General features: G+C 39.9%; 3 protein-coding genes across 8 annotated transcripts in view; all 3 read left to right on the top strand.

The window, feature by feature from the left end:
* Window positions 1-109: 109 nt before the first annotated feature.
* LOC144197795 (uncharacterized) lies at window positions 110-4,422 on the top strand. Of its 3 annotated transcripts, none has more exons than XR_013326598.1 (3): window positions 110-257; window positions 1,018-1,068; window positions 1,422-1,581. XR_013326598.1 is itself a non-coding variant. In XM_077718440.1 (3 exons), exons 2-3 carry the CDS (start codon window positions 1,027-1,029, stop codon window positions 2,594-2,596), a joined length of 1,221 nt encoding a protein of 406 aa, XP_077574566.1. In that variant the 5' UTR covers window positions 110-257; window positions 1,018-1,026; the 3' UTR covers window positions 2,597-4,422. The 3 variants fall into 3 exon arrangements, 2 of the variants coding, with proteins under 2 accessions (XP_077574566.1, XP_077574565.1); XM_077718440.1 differs by having other exon boundaries at window positions 1,018-1,072; window positions 1,422-4,422; XM_077718439.1 differs by lacking the exon at window positions 110-257 and adding an exon at window positions 567-766 and having other exon boundaries at window positions 1,018-1,072; window positions 1,422-4,422.
* A 761-nt stretch (window positions 4,423-5,183) lies between these two features.
* cfap52 (cilia and flagella associated protein 52) lies at window positions 5,184-15,394 on the top strand. Its single transcript, XM_077719122.1, has 14 exons — window positions 5,184-5,299; window positions 5,845-5,926; window positions 6,489-6,688; window positions 7,124-7,260; window positions 7,386-7,514; window positions 7,877-8,090; window positions 8,185-8,285; window positions 8,861-9,031; window positions 10,074-10,222; window positions 10,397-10,542; window positions 10,878-11,029; window positions 11,195-11,300; window positions 14,527-14,638; window positions 14,885-15,394. Exons 2-14 carry the CDS (start codon window positions 5,872-5,874, stop codon window positions 15,064-15,066), a joined length of 1,854 nt encoding a protein of 617 aa, XP_077575248.1. The 5' UTR covers window positions 5,184-5,299; window positions 5,845-5,871; the 3' UTR covers window positions 15,067-15,394.
* A 1,232-nt stretch (window positions 15,395-16,626) lies between these two features.
* usp43a (ubiquitin specific peptidase 43a) overlaps window positions 16,627-18,581 on the top strand; it is a 41,777-nt gene continuing 39,822 nt past the window's right edge. For 2 of the 4 annotated variants that reach the window (XM_077719256.1, XM_077719255.1), the window contains exon 1: window positions 16,627-17,511. In XM_077719256.1, coding sequence (XP_077575382.1) covers window positions 16,918-17,511 — 594 coding nt within the window. In that variant the 5' untranslated portion in view covers window positions 16,627-16,917. The remainder of the gene's footprint in view (window positions 17,512-18,581) is intronic. The other 2 variants (XM_077719258.1, XM_077719257.1) reach the window with 1 other exon arrangement.

Raw genomic sequence — 18,581 nt, 5'->3', positions numbered from 1 at the left:
GATTGATAACATTCAGACCGCAGATTCACCAATGTTGACATAATCATGAGATTGGCTCATCCAAAGTTTTGCGTTTTCCGAGTATATAATGAGCATTTAAACGCAGCAACAGCAGTGACGTAGGTCAAACATGGAGGGCAGTTTTTGAAACAGTGCCACGCCCCCAGTTCAGCAATGGTCGCATCGGCCTGTTTCGCACTAACTAAGTCACTTTTAAACACATTACGATAACCGCTGTGTTAACGTGTAACAGAAAGGTAGGTTTTGTATGCATTTATATATGCATTTATTATTTCATGAAGGTCTCACCGATGTACTCTGGTTAGCTTGCCATCTTATTTGTACGAAAGCAGCTAATGCTAACAACAGTTCCCATGTCCGTTGGCGAGTGTATTTGCAGACAAAGAGTAATATCCGCTCATAAACTTGCAATGATTCAAATCCACCAAGACAGACTAACGTTAGTATTGACTCCAATATATGTAAGTTCAACAAACGAAACGGTTTGGTGGACGTACTGTGATTCGTTTAAGTTAGCGTCATAGAGCTGAGCGTTTTGCGATTTTGAAGCATGATTTGTGTCACCAAAATCCTATACACCCGTCTTCTGCAATATTGTACAGAAAGATGCAAATCAGTAACAAATCAGCATAATGGCTTTATTACTTAACACTATCATATAGATCGTTTGTAGTATCCGTGTGTGGTTTCGTAGTTCTTTAGATAGTCATGCTCTCATATGATCAATAATTCTAGCATTATTCAGGTAGGTTTCTATCATTTTGAAGGACTGATTTGCATAAGAAGTATTATCCTATTTTTATTTTTTTATTATTCAAATTAGGTTTCATTAATGAAAGCTATTTTGCAGTCAGGATCTGCTTGTTTCAGAAGGAAATTCATTGGTAATTTGTCAATTAAGATGGACAAAAACTCCTGGGTGCAGCCTTGCGAGTTTTGCAGCGTTTTGCACTATTTTTTATAAATTATAATGAAGGTTGTGTTGTATTTTGCAAGGGCCCAGCTATGGAGGATGACAGTTCATCTGTGACGGATCACTCCTCAGATGTAAGTAAGTATTGACCTTTTTTATATATATTTTTAGCTATATGAATGTTCTTTTTAAGAAACACCTCACTTTTAGTTGATCTAGCTCTTTTTTGAGCACTCTTATCTACTCATGGTCTTATTGATTAAACAAAACATGAACAATAACTAGTTAAAAATACAGAAAGAATAATTGATCAATTTTAATGAGAATATATACAGGCTTCCTCTGCATTATATTTTGACACTTCTGAACCTTTTAGAAAATGAAATGTCTGAGTCTTTTCATAACCTAAACATTTCCTATTTAGCATTTGTAAGTAGAGGTGTCACGATACTTTTAATTTATATACTGACACTGGTGTGCTTACTAGGTGGAGAAGCGTTCGATATTGAGTACATTGTAGAACCTGATTCCGGCGATGACTTGACTACTTGTGGCTTGGAGGATCAGGAAAAGCCCAACGAAAAGACTGATGAAAAGCCTGGGAGAAAAAAGCCTGACAAAAAGCCCAAAGCAAAGCAACAAAAGAACCATCCTTGCGACCTTTGCAACAAAGTATTCGACCGCCTTTCCAAGCTTAAGCGGCATCAATCTGTACACACGAGGCCAAGGGCCTTAAAGACTCTCTATCACTGTCAGCATTGCGACAAGACTTTTAAACAAGAAGAGAAGCTTTTACGACACCAGGACACCCATAGCCGAACAAGAGAACACCAATGCGCCGATTGCGATAAAGTGTTTAACAAGCCTTCCAGACTAGCGCGCCATCGACGCATTCATGAGAAGAAACCAAAGGAACCCCACCAGTGTTCCTTCTGTGCCAAAACGTTTGATAAACTCTACCGACGCATCCGTCATGAACGAATGCACACGGGTGAAAGGCCTTTCACCTGTACTTTCTGTGGGAAGGGATTCTCCGAAATGGGCCACTGCAAAGCTCACGAAAAGACGCATCAGGATAACCCTGAAAAGCCCCATCGCTGCCCGGACTGCAGCATGTCCTTCTTCAAGGCCTCGGAACTGGGTCGGCACCAGCGCTCGCACACCGGAGAAAAGCCATTTCAGTGCAGCGTATGTGACAGCTCATTCGCCCGGTCCGAGAGTCTCAAAAGGCACATGAGGAGCCACACCGGTGAACGGCCCTACACCTGTATCACTTGCAGCAAGGGATTTTACTCTCGCCAGGATTTGAACATTCACGTGCTCATCCACTCGGGAGAAAAGCCCCACCTTTGCCCCGTGTGCGGAAAAGGCTTCTCGCAACTAGGCAACATGAAGGAGCACGAGAAGAATGTCCACGTCAGGCCCGAAAAGTACGTTTGCAACGAATGCGGCGCCACCTTCACCCGGTTCAAGTCGCTCAACCTGCACCAGCGGGTGCACACTGGGGAGAGGCCGTATTTGTGTTTGCCGTGTGGTCGAAGCTTTTCCTGGAGTCACTGTTTGAGCAGACACCGCAGAACTCACTCTCACAAGCAGATGTTGAGGGATGCCACCAAAGACATACAAGATTTTCAAGTACTCACTGAGGATCAGTGCAGTTGATTGCGACCTGGTACTTGGCGCAAATATTCGATGACCATACTGCAACTCGAGTCACACTACGTTCTGCAAGAACAGGAAAACGTGTTCATATGCTGGCGGCCCTCCCCGTTTAAATCGATTGGACTTCTACTTTTGGCAAACTCTTTTAAATTTTCAGCAGGATGAAAAGTGCCACTTGATTAGGCATAATCATCAATAGCGTTAAAAAGGCTATGAAATGGTGATCTTGTCAAAGATGAAAGTGACTGCACTTAGAATTGTGTGTGTAGAAAATGGCTGGAAATTTGGAACTGAATTTGGAAAGGGTTTATTTTTTTGGCCACTTCATAATTATTCCGCCCAAAAGATTAGTGGGTGGCGCCGAGGCAGCTGAGAAAGGAAGACTAATTCATCAACAATAGCCTGTGGGTCACTTTTTGGGGTGAATTTGTGTCCAAATCATAGCCTGGCATGGCAGAGCTATTGTGCCATATATAAATGCTACAAATATATTACATTTATCAATCTAAGTAGGGTCCAATTGAGAACTTTTTCATAGGAGGTACTTTAAAAATATATATGGTAACTGTGATTGCAACCATCACTGACCAATCCACATAAACTACAGTACAATGTATTGGTCAGGGACAGCAAAAACACAGTTTCTCATCTGCAGCTTCCACTTATTTTTGCTGTTTTGCTCGGCTTACTTCATAATAAATGAATGAACCAGGCAGAACTATCTAGCAAGGATATCCAAAATATGGCCTATCATCTTAAAGTGACTTACTGTATTATTATATAGAACCCGTAAGAACATTGTCAGGTTGCCAATTTAAAGCCAAGATGGCATTGTTGGCTTATGCCCTTGTTAATACATATATTAACAACCGTCAAGGGTTGGACTAGAACCTGTTGTTTTCCTTCAATTATGCTGTTTGGGGCAATTTTGACAAATGTAGGAAAGGGTTCGGGGAAGTCCAGTTTCCAGTACAAGTAGAAATTCACGTGACTGCATTTCCATGTTGGCCGATTTGCCAATTTTGAAGGTTGTGTTAGACAGATTGCCTTATATGACCGTTACACTTCATATAATTTTGAAATGAATATTGGATGGCATCAAACTATGGAAAATATCAATACAACTCTCAATCACAGATTGAAAAGATGACCATATCACAAGTTATCTTCCATGTGTTTTTTTATTATTTTTTTTTGTGAACTACTTTTTCCACAGCTGATCGGGCTCTAGCTGGAGTGTGTAAAGCCAGTGTCACAGTTTGATGTCATATCTGAAGTACTTTTCAAACATGTTTGTTTTAAACAGCAATAGGGATTTAGTGTCTTAGTTTTATGTAGAAATACAGGACTTAACTGGTCTCAGCCACATTGATCCATGATCCTGAGCGTCTGTAAGGTAAGTTCAAACATTTGTTTGTTTGAAGATAAATTGCAAACTATATATTATTATTATTGATTTGTGGATGTATTTTTTTCTCCCCACAATTTCAATGTTTTAATTTTGTATGTGTTTTACTTAAGGGCATCTGCTTCAACATAAGAGTGGATGGTTGATTTCTCACTAGTCTCTTTTATTCAAAATTAGTTCTCACCTGTATACCTGTTTTGAACATTCTTCCTCTGTGGCTCAAAATGTAAAAGACGAGTATTTTCACTTTACAGGGACTTTTAAGTTATTTGAACTCAAAGACTCCATGTCGAGCGAAAACCGTATGAAATGTGTACATATTGCATGCTTTGCCATTAACCTGAACCAATAGCCTGCTGTCATTGTGACTTGTGAGTCGTGTCAAAATAAAAAATCTCCATGATCTCTTCAAAAAAAAGTGAACTATTTATTTTCAACAGTAAAACTGTTTAACTATGTTGAATTTAACATACTTTTACATAGGCTGACTTGTATAACATAATAATGCCTCATTCAGCGTGTACTAATACAAGATTAATCAGATTTTGGAACAATCTTCCAGTGATGGCAGAGTCGGATGCTCTCTGCCATCACTGGAAGATATTGCCAGCCCTCGTTATTTCAGCAGAGCCGGGAACATTGTTGGGGACCCATACCACCCTGGCCACGGCCTGTTCCAATTGCTGCCGTCTGGCAGATGCTACAGGTCCCACAAAGTATGGACAAATAGGCTTAAGGACAGCTTTTTTCCAACAGCCATCAGGACTCTGAACCCGCAGTAGAACGACACGACACAATCCCTTCTATGGGATGAATTTGGCGTGAGGTAACATGAAAGACATTGGGCTGGGATCTGCCTTCTACTGGCTGACTGAAGGTAAGTGAGACGACAGCGAGGGGTAAGTGATCAATGACCAAAACCTGTCAGGTTTACAGTTTGAAATTTTTAGTCACAATATTTACTATCAGCATCTGGTTAGATTTCAAGTTGCATTAGCCTAAACCTATCCCTAAACTTAACCCCAAATCTAAAATGAACAAAATCTGAAACACGGGCCACAATAACCCTCTACACTTATCATCATGAATATATATTAATTTAGTAGTATTTGGACCATTGACGGCGCTTGACGTTCAATTAGAATGGAAGGGGTGGGACTAGCACTACGTGTGTTGCTAGGCAACGTTTGTTAGTGGTATGGTGGTTTTCTTTGCAAACTTGCCTTCTGCTGAGAAATCAATATTTTTGGACAAATCTCTTAAAAAAACAGATGCTTCTACTACTGACGTCAACGGTATGTTTTGCATCATTACATTACCAAAACAGCAATTATTTTCTCTGAAATCGGAGTTTGCAGAATAGTTTATGCACATATATATTTGTTTTCTGACTACTTTCCGCAACACTTTTTCCTGCATGGCGACGAATCATCAACATTTGTGCATATTATGTATTTTAAGATTGTTTGGGTTTTTTTGGACTTCATATCATTTCGTAGATGAATGGGTCAGAGATCATATTGACAATTAATATCGTTTTCGCCCTATTGATCTTCAAAAGACACTGCTGTGCATGTAAATGATGTAAACGATTGGATGAAGACATTTATTTTCGACGTCATCACGACGATAGTGCGTCTCAATTTACGTGCGTGCTTTCTGGACACGTTACCTTTTAGTTACGTCACACGGAGCGCGTTCAAGTGAGTATTATTTTTAATTGGTTTCCGAAAAACAAAAGTCAAGTGACCAGAAAGCTTTGTGTGTGTGTTTTATTTATTTGTCTCTCTATTTCATTAGAGTCATTATAATAATATATATGTATGTGTTCATTTCATAGTCGTCATATACTGGATTTTAAATCAACATGGAACAAAAAGAAGTTGCAGAGCTTCAACTGGAAAAAGTATCCGGCTTTAACGGTAAATTCTAGGATGGTACAATGTGAGAATGTTTACAATTTTGTCAAACCTATATACAATGACTGCAAGAAAAGGCTGCATCAAGTTAATTCTCCCATCAAGACTTTTTTTTTTGACCCTTAGAGGCTTAGAGGGTTCTCATTTAACTCATTGGCTGCCATTGATGTGGCTCATTCATTCAGCTTGTACTATTACAAGAGTTTCCGGAGAAAACCCACGCAGGCCAGGAGGGAACATGCAAACTCCACACAGGTGGCCCGACCTGGATTTGAACCCATGTTCCCCAATGTGAGGCCGACTTGCTAACCACTCATCTGCAGGCCTGCCATAGTTGGTTATTATTGTCCTAAAATAATTCATTTGTCCAAAAGTATAATTTGTAAAAAGCGAACAATGCATAATAACAACTAAATCAATCGATAAAGCTACTGTATGTAGAACTATGTGCATAAATCTGCATTATTGACTCTATGTACTAAATTTGTATGTACCACTATATTGTACAGTGAATAGTACACCAAACTATTTAGCATAATACATCTCCTTCCCTTTGTGATTTCAGGACAAGTGCATTTTGGCATGAGGCTTCATCCGGACAAAGAGCACCTCATCTATCCTCTGGGGTCCACCGTCGTCTTGGTGCGAATCAAAGATGGAAAGAGGCAATTCTTGCACGGTCACACCAGTGACATTTCGTGCCTCTCTATGTCCAAAAGTGGAATATATATTGCCTCAGGACAGGTCAATTACAATGACTTTGAGGTAAACTTTAGCAACAACACTTTTCTTCATTTTGTAGCATACTCATTCATTCATTTTCAGTACCGCTCATCCTCACAAGGGCCGTACTGACTTAAAAAAAGTTACATATTTTACTTCAAATGCAGTTTTGTTTGTGGTATTAACACATTTGCTTCAATTAAATACTGCAATTGACATTATTATACGCCCATGAAGAGAAAATTAAAAACAAATAAATGTAAAATATTGTCTTTGGCACTGAACAAGTTAGAAAATTACAGCGCACAAAGAAACAAACCAACATTTATGCTCATATTCAGACAATTTAAAGTGTTCAATCAACGTAACATGCTTTGTTTTTTACAATGTGGTATGAAATTGGAGCTCTTGAAGAAGCACACAGGAAATACACTTTCAAATTTGGAGATTTTAAACATCTGTGTGCTGTTTTCAAAGGCTGAGATCATCATCTGGGATTATGCGAAGAGATGCGTGTACACAGAATTTGTGATCCACGAAACCAAGGTGGAGGCACTGGCATTTTCGCCCAATGACAAGTACCTGGTGTCTCTCGGGGGTCAAGATGATGGCAGGTAAAGTTCATATTTGCAATGTAGAACAGAATGAATATAGAGTTGCAAATTCCTGAAGTATTTGTGACATTTTAAAAATGGTGGCATTGACTTTGTAGATTGACACTTGTTGGTTTTGATCATAGAATACTTCTGTGGAACCTTAAGACCAAACAAGCTGTTTGTTCGGCTCCGGCAATGCCTTTGAGTTTATGTCACCGCCTAACTGTCAAGTACTCTAACACAAATGACTGCATGTTTGTCTCTGCTGGCAGGTACGTAAATAATCAATGATTACTTTTCATTGAAAATCATTAGAACGTTACAGAATTTTTTTAGATGTATTATTTAATGCCTCGCTGGTAAATGTTACTCGGAAAAAAGGGCCCTAAAAACTGAAACATTTCTTTACCCACTATCAATTATGATTTTTGACGTTCCCTAGCTCTGTAGGACTACCGTGTTATGACATTTTGAATACATTGATCATTTTTATCAGATGGCATTTTGCAATTTGTTAGGAATGTGCATTGAAATTGTGATACTGTGCCTGTGTAGTGATTCAAATAATCAAACGACAACTTGCAGTCTTTTTTAAAATATTTTTTCCCCTTATTCTTTTGGTTTTCTTGCACAGAGGAACATTGCAAATCTGGGAGTTGGATGAGTTCAACAAAATTAAACCTACAGACTGTAGGATGCGCAAACTAAAAAGGACAGTGAAATGCATAGAGTTCTCCCCGGATGATGAATTCATTTACTGTGGCACAACCACTGGGGACATCTTAAAAATTAGCACCAAAACAAAGGTGTTGGCTGACTACGGTCCAATGAAGACTAAACACAATCTGGTAAGTCTTCTTATCAGATTCAACTCTCGTCTTGATAAAATGACTTTATGGATGCAATTTTTTTGCGGAAATTTCCAATGTGTTTCATGAACAGGGGGCTAATGTCCTAAAAGTCTTGGGTACGGGTGATTTACTTGTTGGTTCTGGATTTGGCACCTTGACTTTGTGCTCCCCCACCACCTTCAAAGCTAGCAAGTGAGTACACCGGGTATTTTATGAGCCGGAAATGTAGTTAGTGGTATGCTTGGACCAGTGTTTCCCAGACTTTTTATCTCAAGGCAAATAGTTGGCCGACCATAAATCCAGATAGTCAGTCTCATGAAATGTTTTTTTCTTGATACCCAAGTATACGGCATATACCCACTTGGAGTTTATAGATATGCGTATACACAGTGCTATGATTAGTTTGATACATGTATGTACAGTATACTAAATATTTTTAAATGGATTCTATGATATTGTGATATTACTTTGCACAGTTCGTGTTTTGATTTAAAATGCATATGAATCGATTTTTTACATGAGTTTTTGGTAGAAATAAACAAGAGGTAGAATCATCACTGGCGTTCACTAGTTAGAAGCAGTTTGCTGACCGACATGTCATAAAAACTGCTGGAGCCTTTCCCAGTTCACTTTCAGGCACGAGGCGAGAGACACCTTGAATTGGTGGCCAGCCAATCCTATAGTTATGTATTTTTAACTATAGTATGTTCCTTTTGGAAGTCAGGGGATAAAAATATCTCCCTTGGATTTTTTTTCTTCCACTTTAGACGCGTGCAGATGAACAATGGGGTAACCTCCATCGCTCTAAAAGATAACGGGCGTCAATTCTTCGCTGGCACAGACGCATCAGAGATCTACTGCATTGATATGTTTGACTTTAAAGCAGAGCTTGTCTCCACCAATCACCATGGTGCTGTCTTGGACGTCTCCATCGCTTTGTAAGTAGAGTATTAAAATAGAAAAAAGGAAAAAAAGAAGTGAGGCATTTCTCCAATAAATGTTAATTATTTATTTTGGCATCGAATCCATTTAGGGACTTTGTGTAATGTCAGAATTTCTTTTTAATGTAACTTTTGGCTGCTAATTTAGTTAATTCTTGAACAAATTACACCAATTGCAAACTGTATAGTTCCGTTAGTCTTGTGAAAAATATTTTTAATATGTTTCCACTTTTTGTATTTGGTGTTATCATTCAAAATCTGAAATGTAGGTGTTTTCCAAAGCTCCTGGGAAGTCATTGTGTAAATTCAGTACCCAGTAACCCCACTAGAGAGGGATATAAGCAGACTTTTGTAGTAGCAGTGTGGACAGCTATGAATAGTAGTACTTGCTATTTGAATATAATAATGATAAAATAAAAATAAAAAATACTACCTTAATCATTGGTAGGGCGAGTGACTAGTTTGGGTGATTTAAAAAAAAAAAGGAACATGTAGTCCAAATTGATCTTTAAAAAAATCATACCCGTGTTCTTATACAACTTGCAGAAAATAATATAAATACATTTGTGAATGACAAAACTATTAACAAAAACAGAATTAAAATGAATAAAAACTGGAAAAACGCTGTTTAAGTTAGGTTTTTTTTCATGGTAATTTTTTATAATGGCTGTTTTATAACTGCATGCCAATGATGGCAATATCCGTCCAATTTAAATTTGGAAAACTGGTTGTGAATACTAATTTTATAGCGCTAAATACGGCGTGTAACAGATGGTCATTCGCCACTCCCGGTCAAAAAGAATTGGATTGGACTGGCAGTATCAGTGGTAGTTAATGAGTTTAATTGAGTCCCCTTTGAAGGTTAAAAACAAAACTCATCATTTGTGCACTAACGGGTTGATATGATATATGAAATTATATGAGATATAACAAGCTGTGCATGTAACATATTTGTTTGCATCTGATTGTAATGTTCATTTACACATACTCTTGTTTCCATCACTGCCCCCCCTTTTTTTTTAAAACAATGTATCATCAGTGGATCCTCAGAGTTGTTTGTTACGGGCTCAGAAGAAGATATCAGGGTTTGGCATAAAGACAAATCCAAACAGCTGATGAGGATCACGGAACCCTGTCTTTCTTGTAACTCGGTGCACCTTATGATTGACGGACATAGCATTGTTACAGGTGTGTAAGTGTCAGTATTGTGCATTGTGATTTCTTCTTAAAAATGAATTCAAATGTGTTATCTGTAGAAATTCATCAGAACAGTTAGGTTTGGCCTAATGAAACAATTTTGCAACCTGTTCAGGGCTGACTTGATAGTGAGTTTTATTGAGTGTTTTTTTTGTTTTTTTTTAGGATGGAATGATGGGAAGATTCGCATATTTGCCCCACAGAGTGGTCGCCTTATGCTAATCATTCACAATGCACATCGTAATGGCGTATCAGCCATCAAAGGATCTACTGACTGCAAGAAGATTGTTAGTGGGGGACAGGAGGGGACGGTATGTTTCAGATCAAAGAGCAAATGTAAAAATGTAGATACAGCAGTTGCTCCCTATTGATGCATAAAGGTGGATTGTAATATTTAGCTCAGGTAAAAGCAGCTAATACTTTGTTTTTAATTTTCCTATCAGTCACAGATACAAAGTGTCTGTTTAACTCCAATTTTATTACAAATGACATCATATAGTTGTCTTAGCGCTGGCCTTATCGTCTGGTTGTCTATTTGTAGCAGGGATAGACGCAACCCGCCCTTTTGACAGAAGTGATAGAGAAAATGGACAAACCTAAAATGATCTATTAACTCCGTGTGTTTCTTGAATTCAACATACTATAGGTGTGTGTTTGGGAATTGCTGAAGCACGGACAACGCCGCCTTGCTTTTCTGACGGAGCACAAACACACTGTTAGGTGTGTCCAGATCAAGAAAGATGACATGGAATGTGTCACTGCAAGCATGGATGGGACCTGCATTATCTGGGACATTGTGTAAGTTGTCATCCAACCAAGAAATGAGTTAATCCACAACCTACAAAGACTAGAGAACATACACTAGTTAAAAATGCAGGGGATATTTGTTTTTTTGGGCACAATTTCACGACTTTACACTTTAAAAGCATTTATGTGGTAAAGTAAACATTTTCTATTGTGTAGGAAATTTGTGCGAATCCGGAAGGTGATATCCCAAAACTCGTCATTCAAGACTGTGTGCTACCACCCTGAGGAACACCAGATTATCACCAGTGGCACTGACAGGAAGGTTGGTTTCACCCAAACCATTTTCTAATCAAATCAGTGGTCTCAATCCGTCGTGACATTTTCCCATTTACAGCCAAAATGTGTCACATTTAATAATCTAAATGTCCCATTATTGCATCATAATACTTTCATGTCACTGAGCTGAGCACAAGCGAGAAGGCTGCTGCTGCGCTACGATTGGTGCAGCCTCCCACGGCGACCGCTTGCACAACAACAACAACACACACGTCCGTGCATTAGTTTGAAAAGCCTGTTTATTTCTCAGCCTGTCATAATTAATATGGCACTGTCCTTGTTCTAATGTGTGTGCATTTCACAATGTGCAATCACATTGTCAGTTTTTTATTTGTACCCTTCCTAAAATATTCCATTATTATTATTAGTATTATTTTTTAATTTGAGTTGTAATTATTATGAATGATCCGCCTGGTGGTGTAAAGGTTCACCCGCCAGACTTTGGTTTGAGCAAGCGTGGGCTTGATTCCTGCTGGTAGCGGTATGATTGGGAATGCAGATGGTTGTTTGTCTCTCTGTGTGCCCTATGACTGACTGGCGACCAGTCTAGGGCATAGTCTGCCTTTCACCTGAAGACAGCTGGGTTAGGCTCCAGCCCCCCTGCAACCCTTTCCATGATAGGCGGTCATAAAGATGAATGAATGAATGGTTATGGGTGACGTGAAAGGCAGATAAGCTTTTGACATACACCTGTATGTCGACTTGCAATATCTGCTACAACTGTTTGCAATTGTGATTGCTTTTTTTTAGGATTCACCTACTGACCAGTTACTTGAAAAGTATTCTCCTATTTGTTTTTGTTTTTTGATTGAGGCCAAAACCCTGTAAAAAACAACAACAAGACAAACATTCATTTGGCAACATCTACTACCATGACTATGTTACAGTGATTTGAGGAGCTTTACAACCATCTGGTGCATTCACACACAAAAAAGATTATAAATACTTCCATGGCTTGGACAATTATGTATAGATCATTAAAAAAAATCTACTTAAACACAGTAACTTTCCCTAGTAATCGTATGATACTATTTCCCGCCACTATGAGAAATAAAGAGGACGTGCGCTGATTAGCCCAATTGTGAAAGAAAGATCCACACGAGGCAGCCCTCGCGCCTTCCTGTGTGCGAATGAGCCGACGCCAGCCTAACGCTGGCCAAAATCCACCATCTGCTCATCCCAGGACACAGGCACTCTGTCTGGGAGAGGTGGATAAATACGTGCGAATTGGGCTCTTAGTGCAGTGCTTTAGAAATGCTATGTAAGACGGAACTGTGTGAGGAATATCATGGTAAAATTCACTTGAAGTTGAAGTCAGATGCTTACTATACTGACCACCCCTCAGACTATTTTGTATATAGTGCTTGACCTCATTACCCTCAACAACCAATCACAGGGCGAATAGACAAACAATTATTCATGGTCATATTAAAAGCTATAGAAAATGTATTGAGCCTAAAATGCCTGTTTGAAGAATGTGGGTGGGTGTTGGAGAAAATGCAAACCCAGGTCAGGAACTACAGCTTTGATGCCGATGCACTACATTAACTTTTTAGAATTGCCAGTGCATTTGTCGTGATGCGGTAAAATTCTCTTTTTTTTATTGCATGGAAGCGGTTAAAAAGTGCTTCAAGTTTTCCACTTTTCTGTATGCGGAGCAGTAGCGCACATTTTCAATTTATTGCATGCGCTGCTCAGCGTTGGACCGTAGCCCGGTTTTCCCCCCTGAGAACACAGATGGGCCAAGAAAAGTCGCATAGGCAGTGTCACTAATAAGCTGCTCAAATGAGACGAGGCGGTTCGAGGTCGTGACTGGAAAGAACCAAGAGACAGAGAAAAACGACATGATGTTCTGGGTCACTTCCTAGGTTTTTTGCCACTTTTTAGAAATAAAGGTGGCATATTTCATTACCATGTCTACGGTTATTAACAGTCTGAAATATAATCCAATACAATCATGTCCTGATTCTCTGTCTGATGATCTTAAATCCTGCATCTATATTTCCATGTCCTTTCATTTCATGATAAATAACTATTAAAATGAAATAACATATTTCAGATCAAATGTAACGATCCCCAATGCCATACACTTTTAATGACGAATAAATTAAGTTCTTTTCAAGTCGACAAACTTTTGAATGGGTAACCACAGCAGAAACGCATAATTGATGTGATTTGTAACTCCACTGAACTTGGTGCTTTACATTAACAGTTGGCATGCGAGCAAATACATGTATAATAAAAAAGTTAATTTGCCATAATATATGTTCCTTTGAGGTGGCCCGTTGGACTAGTGGTACAAGCGTCGGCCTTACAGTTTCGGAGTTGATGGTTTGATCTTAGGTCAGTCTTCACCGTGTGGAGTTTGCATGTTCTCGTTTCTCCTTTGCTTGTGTGGGTTTTCTTTGGGTACTCCATTTTCCTCCCACATCCCAAAAACATGCATGACAGGCTCGTGGGACACTCTAAATTGCCCCTCGGTATGAGTGTGAGTGTAAATGGTTCTTTTTCTACCTGTGCCTTGCGATTGGCTGGCCAACAATTCAGGGTGTCCCCCACCTGGCGCCCGGAGTTAGCTGAAATAGGCTCCAGCTCCCCCCACTTGTTAGGATAATTGGTTCCAAAACCAATGAATATCCTTTGAAGTATGTGCTTGCCGCCTACGCTATTAAATCAGCAGACTGAATTTAAAGTGAATGTTTAAAAATGGAACTAATGCCATTTTTTCAAGTGACAAGCAATACTATGCTCAGCCCTGCCCTAATGACAAAGATTGCACACGTTATCATGGTGAGGTTTTGTCACCTTTGTTAAATAAACACAGTCATCTGGGATGATGATTAACTTAAACATCTGTTGTCTATTGAGCAAAATTTCAACCTAACATTGGAGAAGATGAATTTTAGCCTGAAATTGAACTATTATCTAGACAGGTTAATTAACAACATAGCAAAAGTGTTTATGAGGTCCTGCTCAAGATAAAATGACATGAAATAAATGCTTATTTATAACGTGTACATGAGTTAAAAAAAATCACATTAAAGTATTTTCTGCTCTATAAGACACACTTTATCCCCGCACAGAATAGTCAATATGAAAAATAATTATGATTAGGTAGTAGGTGAGAATGAAGAATATATTACTTGACTGGCCTTATAGAAAGGTCTGCCTTTTATTACTGTCAAATAAGTAACTGTTCCCTTCCTGTTTAGATTGTCTACTGGGATGTGCATGATGGGACTAGAATAAGAGAACTGCATGGTACAGAGACGTCGGCCATCAACTGCATGCATGTCTCCCATGACGGCAGATTTTTTGTAACAGGTAATGAATGGATCATTATGAAGCTGGTCTTTACTCGCCACTTCCTTTTATGCCATGTGCCGTGTTTAAAAATACTAGTATTTGTTTTTTGTTATTCAAATGACTCGTTTTTTTACACTAAGGAGTTTGAACCAATTCAATTATGTGGATTTGATTACAACAAATCTAAATATTATTGGCCACCGATTGAGGGTGCCTCTCCCGCCTGTTACACAACTATGATATTATATGACTTTTCTCTGTCAGGTGGTGATGATAAATTGGTGAGGGTCTGGGATTACATGGAGGGTGTGGTCACCCATGTAGGAAAAGCTCATGGTGGCGGAATCACCAGTGTTGAGATCTGCTGCAACAACAGCACCCTCGTCAGCACCAGTTCAGATGGGGCCATTATGCGCTGGAACTTTCCTCACCCGCTCTTGGAATGATGGGGCGTTGGGCAAGATAAGCAATACTTGCAAAACTGTGTTGAGACAATATTGTTTATATACAATCTCAAAGAATTTACATTAAACTTGAGAAACTGAAATGACCTTAACAAATGTACATTTAAAGTACGGCAAACCTGGTTCGTATATCTATTGCAAGTAACAGTAAGGGAAAGAGTAACTTCATCTCCCTCAATTGGACCCTAAATTTTCTTTCTTGACATCAACCAAAAAAAATCACTACTCAATAGCTTCTATTAATGTAAAAATGATCCCACTTGTGCCCTGTTTGTAATCAGAAATAAAGCCCAGGAAGGACATATGTCAAGTTTCTTTGTTTTCAGAGTCATTTTGCTGCTGAAAGTAGTTTGTGTTTGCGCAAGTAAAACAAATTGCTCTTGGGATGAACTTGAATTACTTGATAAGATTATTTCATTGTCCTACCACACATCTGGAGTTAAATCCTTTCTCAGCTAAGTACAACGTCATTTTCGTTTTGACTTTCATGATTACTTATTTCATTTCCCCTAAAAGGCATAAAAGTTTGCTGAGCAGATTGGGCACATTCCCCCTATTTTGCACTGCTTTTGTGCGTTTCCAACAATAGTAGAGTAAGAGCATTAGGGAAATTACGGAAACGTCGGCTCTGACTATCTGTTCCAATAAATCAGCATATCTGGGCCTCTAAATTCAATCTTGAGCGGCGGTGAGCTGTGAAATTAAGGCTCGAATGATTAGAATTGGAGTAGAACGTGGCAGATGCTAGTTTCCTGTTGACAATCCAGAAGTGCACAAAAACTCCATTTATGTATTTGCTGGAGTTTTCAGCAGCGGCAGCCTTCAGATATTGAGTGAAGCTATTTTAGGCTCTGTTGTCCTCTGTCTTTTAGACAAGGTGCTACACTCTGGTGATAGTGTGGATGGAGATTGTGCATCTAAGTGGCCATCTGTGTTTTGACAGCACCATCTGAAATGCACATCTGGTAGTCTATTGGACGTCAAAACACCCGTTTTTAAATATATGTTTATATATAAAGTATTTATGAAGACTCCTACTCATATGGTTTAGTGAGATAAAAAATAACTCCAAAATACAACTTTTTTTCTAGGAAAACTGCTCCATGTACATTATGTTGTTCCATTAATACAACCTAAGGGATCTAAAGACTGATTGGACACTCTAATTGCCTAAAGTAGGAGAGTGTGCGTGAAAGGATGTTTGTCTCCTTGTGCCCTGCAATTGGCTGGCCACCAATTCAGGGTGTACCCCACCTCTGGCCTGAATTCAGCTGGGATAGGCTCCAGCACCCCCCGTGACCCTTGTGAGGATAAAACGGTTCCGAAAATGAGATGAGATATACATATACATTTTCTATTGTATTAAATTGAGTGCTCCATTTTTATGTAAATATTTTTATTATATTCTTACATTCCAAAATAGTTTGTTTTATTGCTTGTATTTTTTTAACTATGTTAATCCTGTACTCCCATTGGAAGTCAACCGCACGGGTACCCAATGAAGTGGCCGGTGCGTGTTTATTATCCTCCGTAGAGTGTGGGAGGCGGGCATTGTTCGTACTATCCGAGCGGGAGGAAGGAGAATTGGCTACGGGGGTACCGCTGCAGTAGTACCGAAGATGAGGAGGGCAGCATCAATATAAACGCGACGAGCGAACCACATGCTTTGGCGGTACCGGTTCTGTGCCATTTCAGCGGCTGTGGGAGGAGGAAGAGGAGGCGGAAGACTAGACTGCCTGGCAGACAGGTGCACCTCCTCCTCTTCTTCCTCCTCCTCCACAGTATAGCGAGTGTTCCGACTGTCAGGTGCAGGCAGGCAGGCAGGCAGCAGCCATGGATCCCCGCAAGGAGAAGCCCCGCAAACCCGCGAAAGCCAAAACGATGAAGCGGAAAGAGAAAAAGCCCCGAAGCGGCATGTTCACCCGGCGGAAAAAATCCCTTCGTTCTTTCAGTCAGTTCATGAGCAGGATCCTTAAAACTTTGAGCACTTTGGCGCACTTCGGCGAAGGCCGGCCACCGGAACCGGAGGACGACGACGACGGCGGCTTCGGTCGGAGCGACAGCGGTGGCTTTAGAGAAGAACCCCCGGTGAGTGTTCCGAAGGAAAGCGCCGTGAAAAAGAGCTCCACGCTCTCCTCGCACGGGTCGGTCAAGGAGCGATTGTCGTGGTGCTACGGCGACAAGACGCCTGGGGCTCTTGGTCTCAAAAATCACGGGAACACCTGCTTCATGAACGCCGTGGTGCAGTGCCTAAGCAACACCGATCTTTTGGCCGAGTACCTCGGCTTGGAACACTACAAGCCGGATGTATTGGCCCGGAGAGTGAACAGCGAGACCGCGAAGGGTGAGGTGACTGAGCAACTGGCGTCGCTGGTTCGAGCCTTGTGGACGCTGGAGTACACCCCGCAGCTTTCGGTGGATTTTAAGGTGAGATTGTGTAGTGTGGATTTCATTCGATTACACTTTGTACGATTTGAGTGAGTTATGTATTTATTTATTTGATATTGTCAACTGTAACTGCGCCTAGTAGTCACGAGACTCCACAGGTGCATTGGAATTGAGGGAAAGTCTGAAATGGGCGTGGTTCCTTCCATAACTTAATGTTGTCAAGTTGGGAAAATGACTGCACTGTGTTACCCATATCGAGCCAATTAATGTGGCCAGATCTGGTTGTTGCAAAAAATATGTTTGTTTTGTGAATGGGGAGAAATGAACATGTGCTTTAAAATGTTGTTATATTTTGAATGGTTGTCTGTCTCCTTGTGTCCTGCGATTGGCTGGACACCAATTGTAGGTTTCCCCGTCTGGTGCTTGAAGTCAGTTGGGATAAGGTCGAGCACCCCCTGTGACCCTTGTGAGGTTCAGAAAATGAATGAAAGAATGAAAATGTTGTTATAGTGTTTTTCTCAACACTTGTTCTCATCATTTCACTGTTTTGCTAACTTGGAGAACTACTTCTTTTAGTTGGTTTACACATTTTTCATTCATTCATTCATTTCCTCAACCGCTTTATCCTCATTAGGGTCGCAAGGGGTGCTGGAGCCTATCCCAGCATGAGGTGGGGGACACCCTGTATTGGTGGCCAGCTGATGGCAGGGCACAAGCAGCCGGACAACCATTCACACTCACACCCATACATCGGGTCAATTTAGGGTGTCCAATCAGCCTACCATGGTTTAACATGGTTATCTTAATCTTGACTTCAATAGGTCAAAGGAAACTTAGATTAAAAGATCTGTGTAAGCAGTAGAATAAGTAATACACAAACTTCAACTGTCATTTATCCACTTATCTTGGATTTTTACATCCAGAATTCTATACATGTTTACTGTTTATTTGAATGCTTCCTTAAAGTAGTTTTACAGGCCAATGAGGTGCATGGTTTTTGGTGAAAATCCCATAATAGGTAGTTACCTGCAGCTTATATATGAATAAATACAGTTTTCTTGTTAAATTTATTGGGTGCGGTTTATAGTCAGTAGCCCTTTAAAGTCCAG

This window comes from Stigmatopora nigra, chromosome 6 (assembly GCF_051989575.1).
Source record: "Stigmatopora nigra isolate UIUO_SnigA chromosome 6, RoL_Snig_1.1, whole genome shotgun sequence".
In the NCBI taxonomy this organism is placed as follows: domain Eukaryota; kingdom Metazoa; phylum Chordata; class Actinopteri; order Syngnathiformes; family Syngnathidae; genus Stigmatopora; species Stigmatopora nigra.
The sequence above is the reverse complement of the archived record's forward strand: the minus strand, read 5'-3'. Positions and strand labels throughout refer to the sequence as shown.

Coding starts and splice junctions, on each gene's coding strand:
- cfap52 (XM_077719122.1), top strand. CDS start 5,872: ATGGAACAAAAAGAAGTTGCAGAGCTTCAACTGGAAAAAGTATCCGGC. Junction 11,301..14,526: donor CCAGTGGCACTGACAGGAAG/GTTGGTTTCACC, acceptor CTTCCTGTTTAG/ATTGTCTACTGGGATGTGCA. Junction 14,639..14,884: donor CGGCAGATTTTTTGTAACAG/GTAATGAATGGA, acceptor TTTCTCTGTCAG/GTGGTGATGATAAATTGGTG.
- LOC144197795 (XM_077718439.1), top strand. CDS start 740: ATGATCAATAATTCTAGCATTATTCAG. Junction 767..1,017: donor ATAATTCTAGCATTATTCAG/GTAGGTTTCTAT, acceptor GTATTTTGCAAG/GGCCCAGCTATGGAGGATGA. Junction 1,073..1,421: donor GGATCACTCCTCAGATGTAA/GTAAGTATTGAC, acceptor TGTGCTTACTAG/GTGGAGAAGCGTTCGATATT.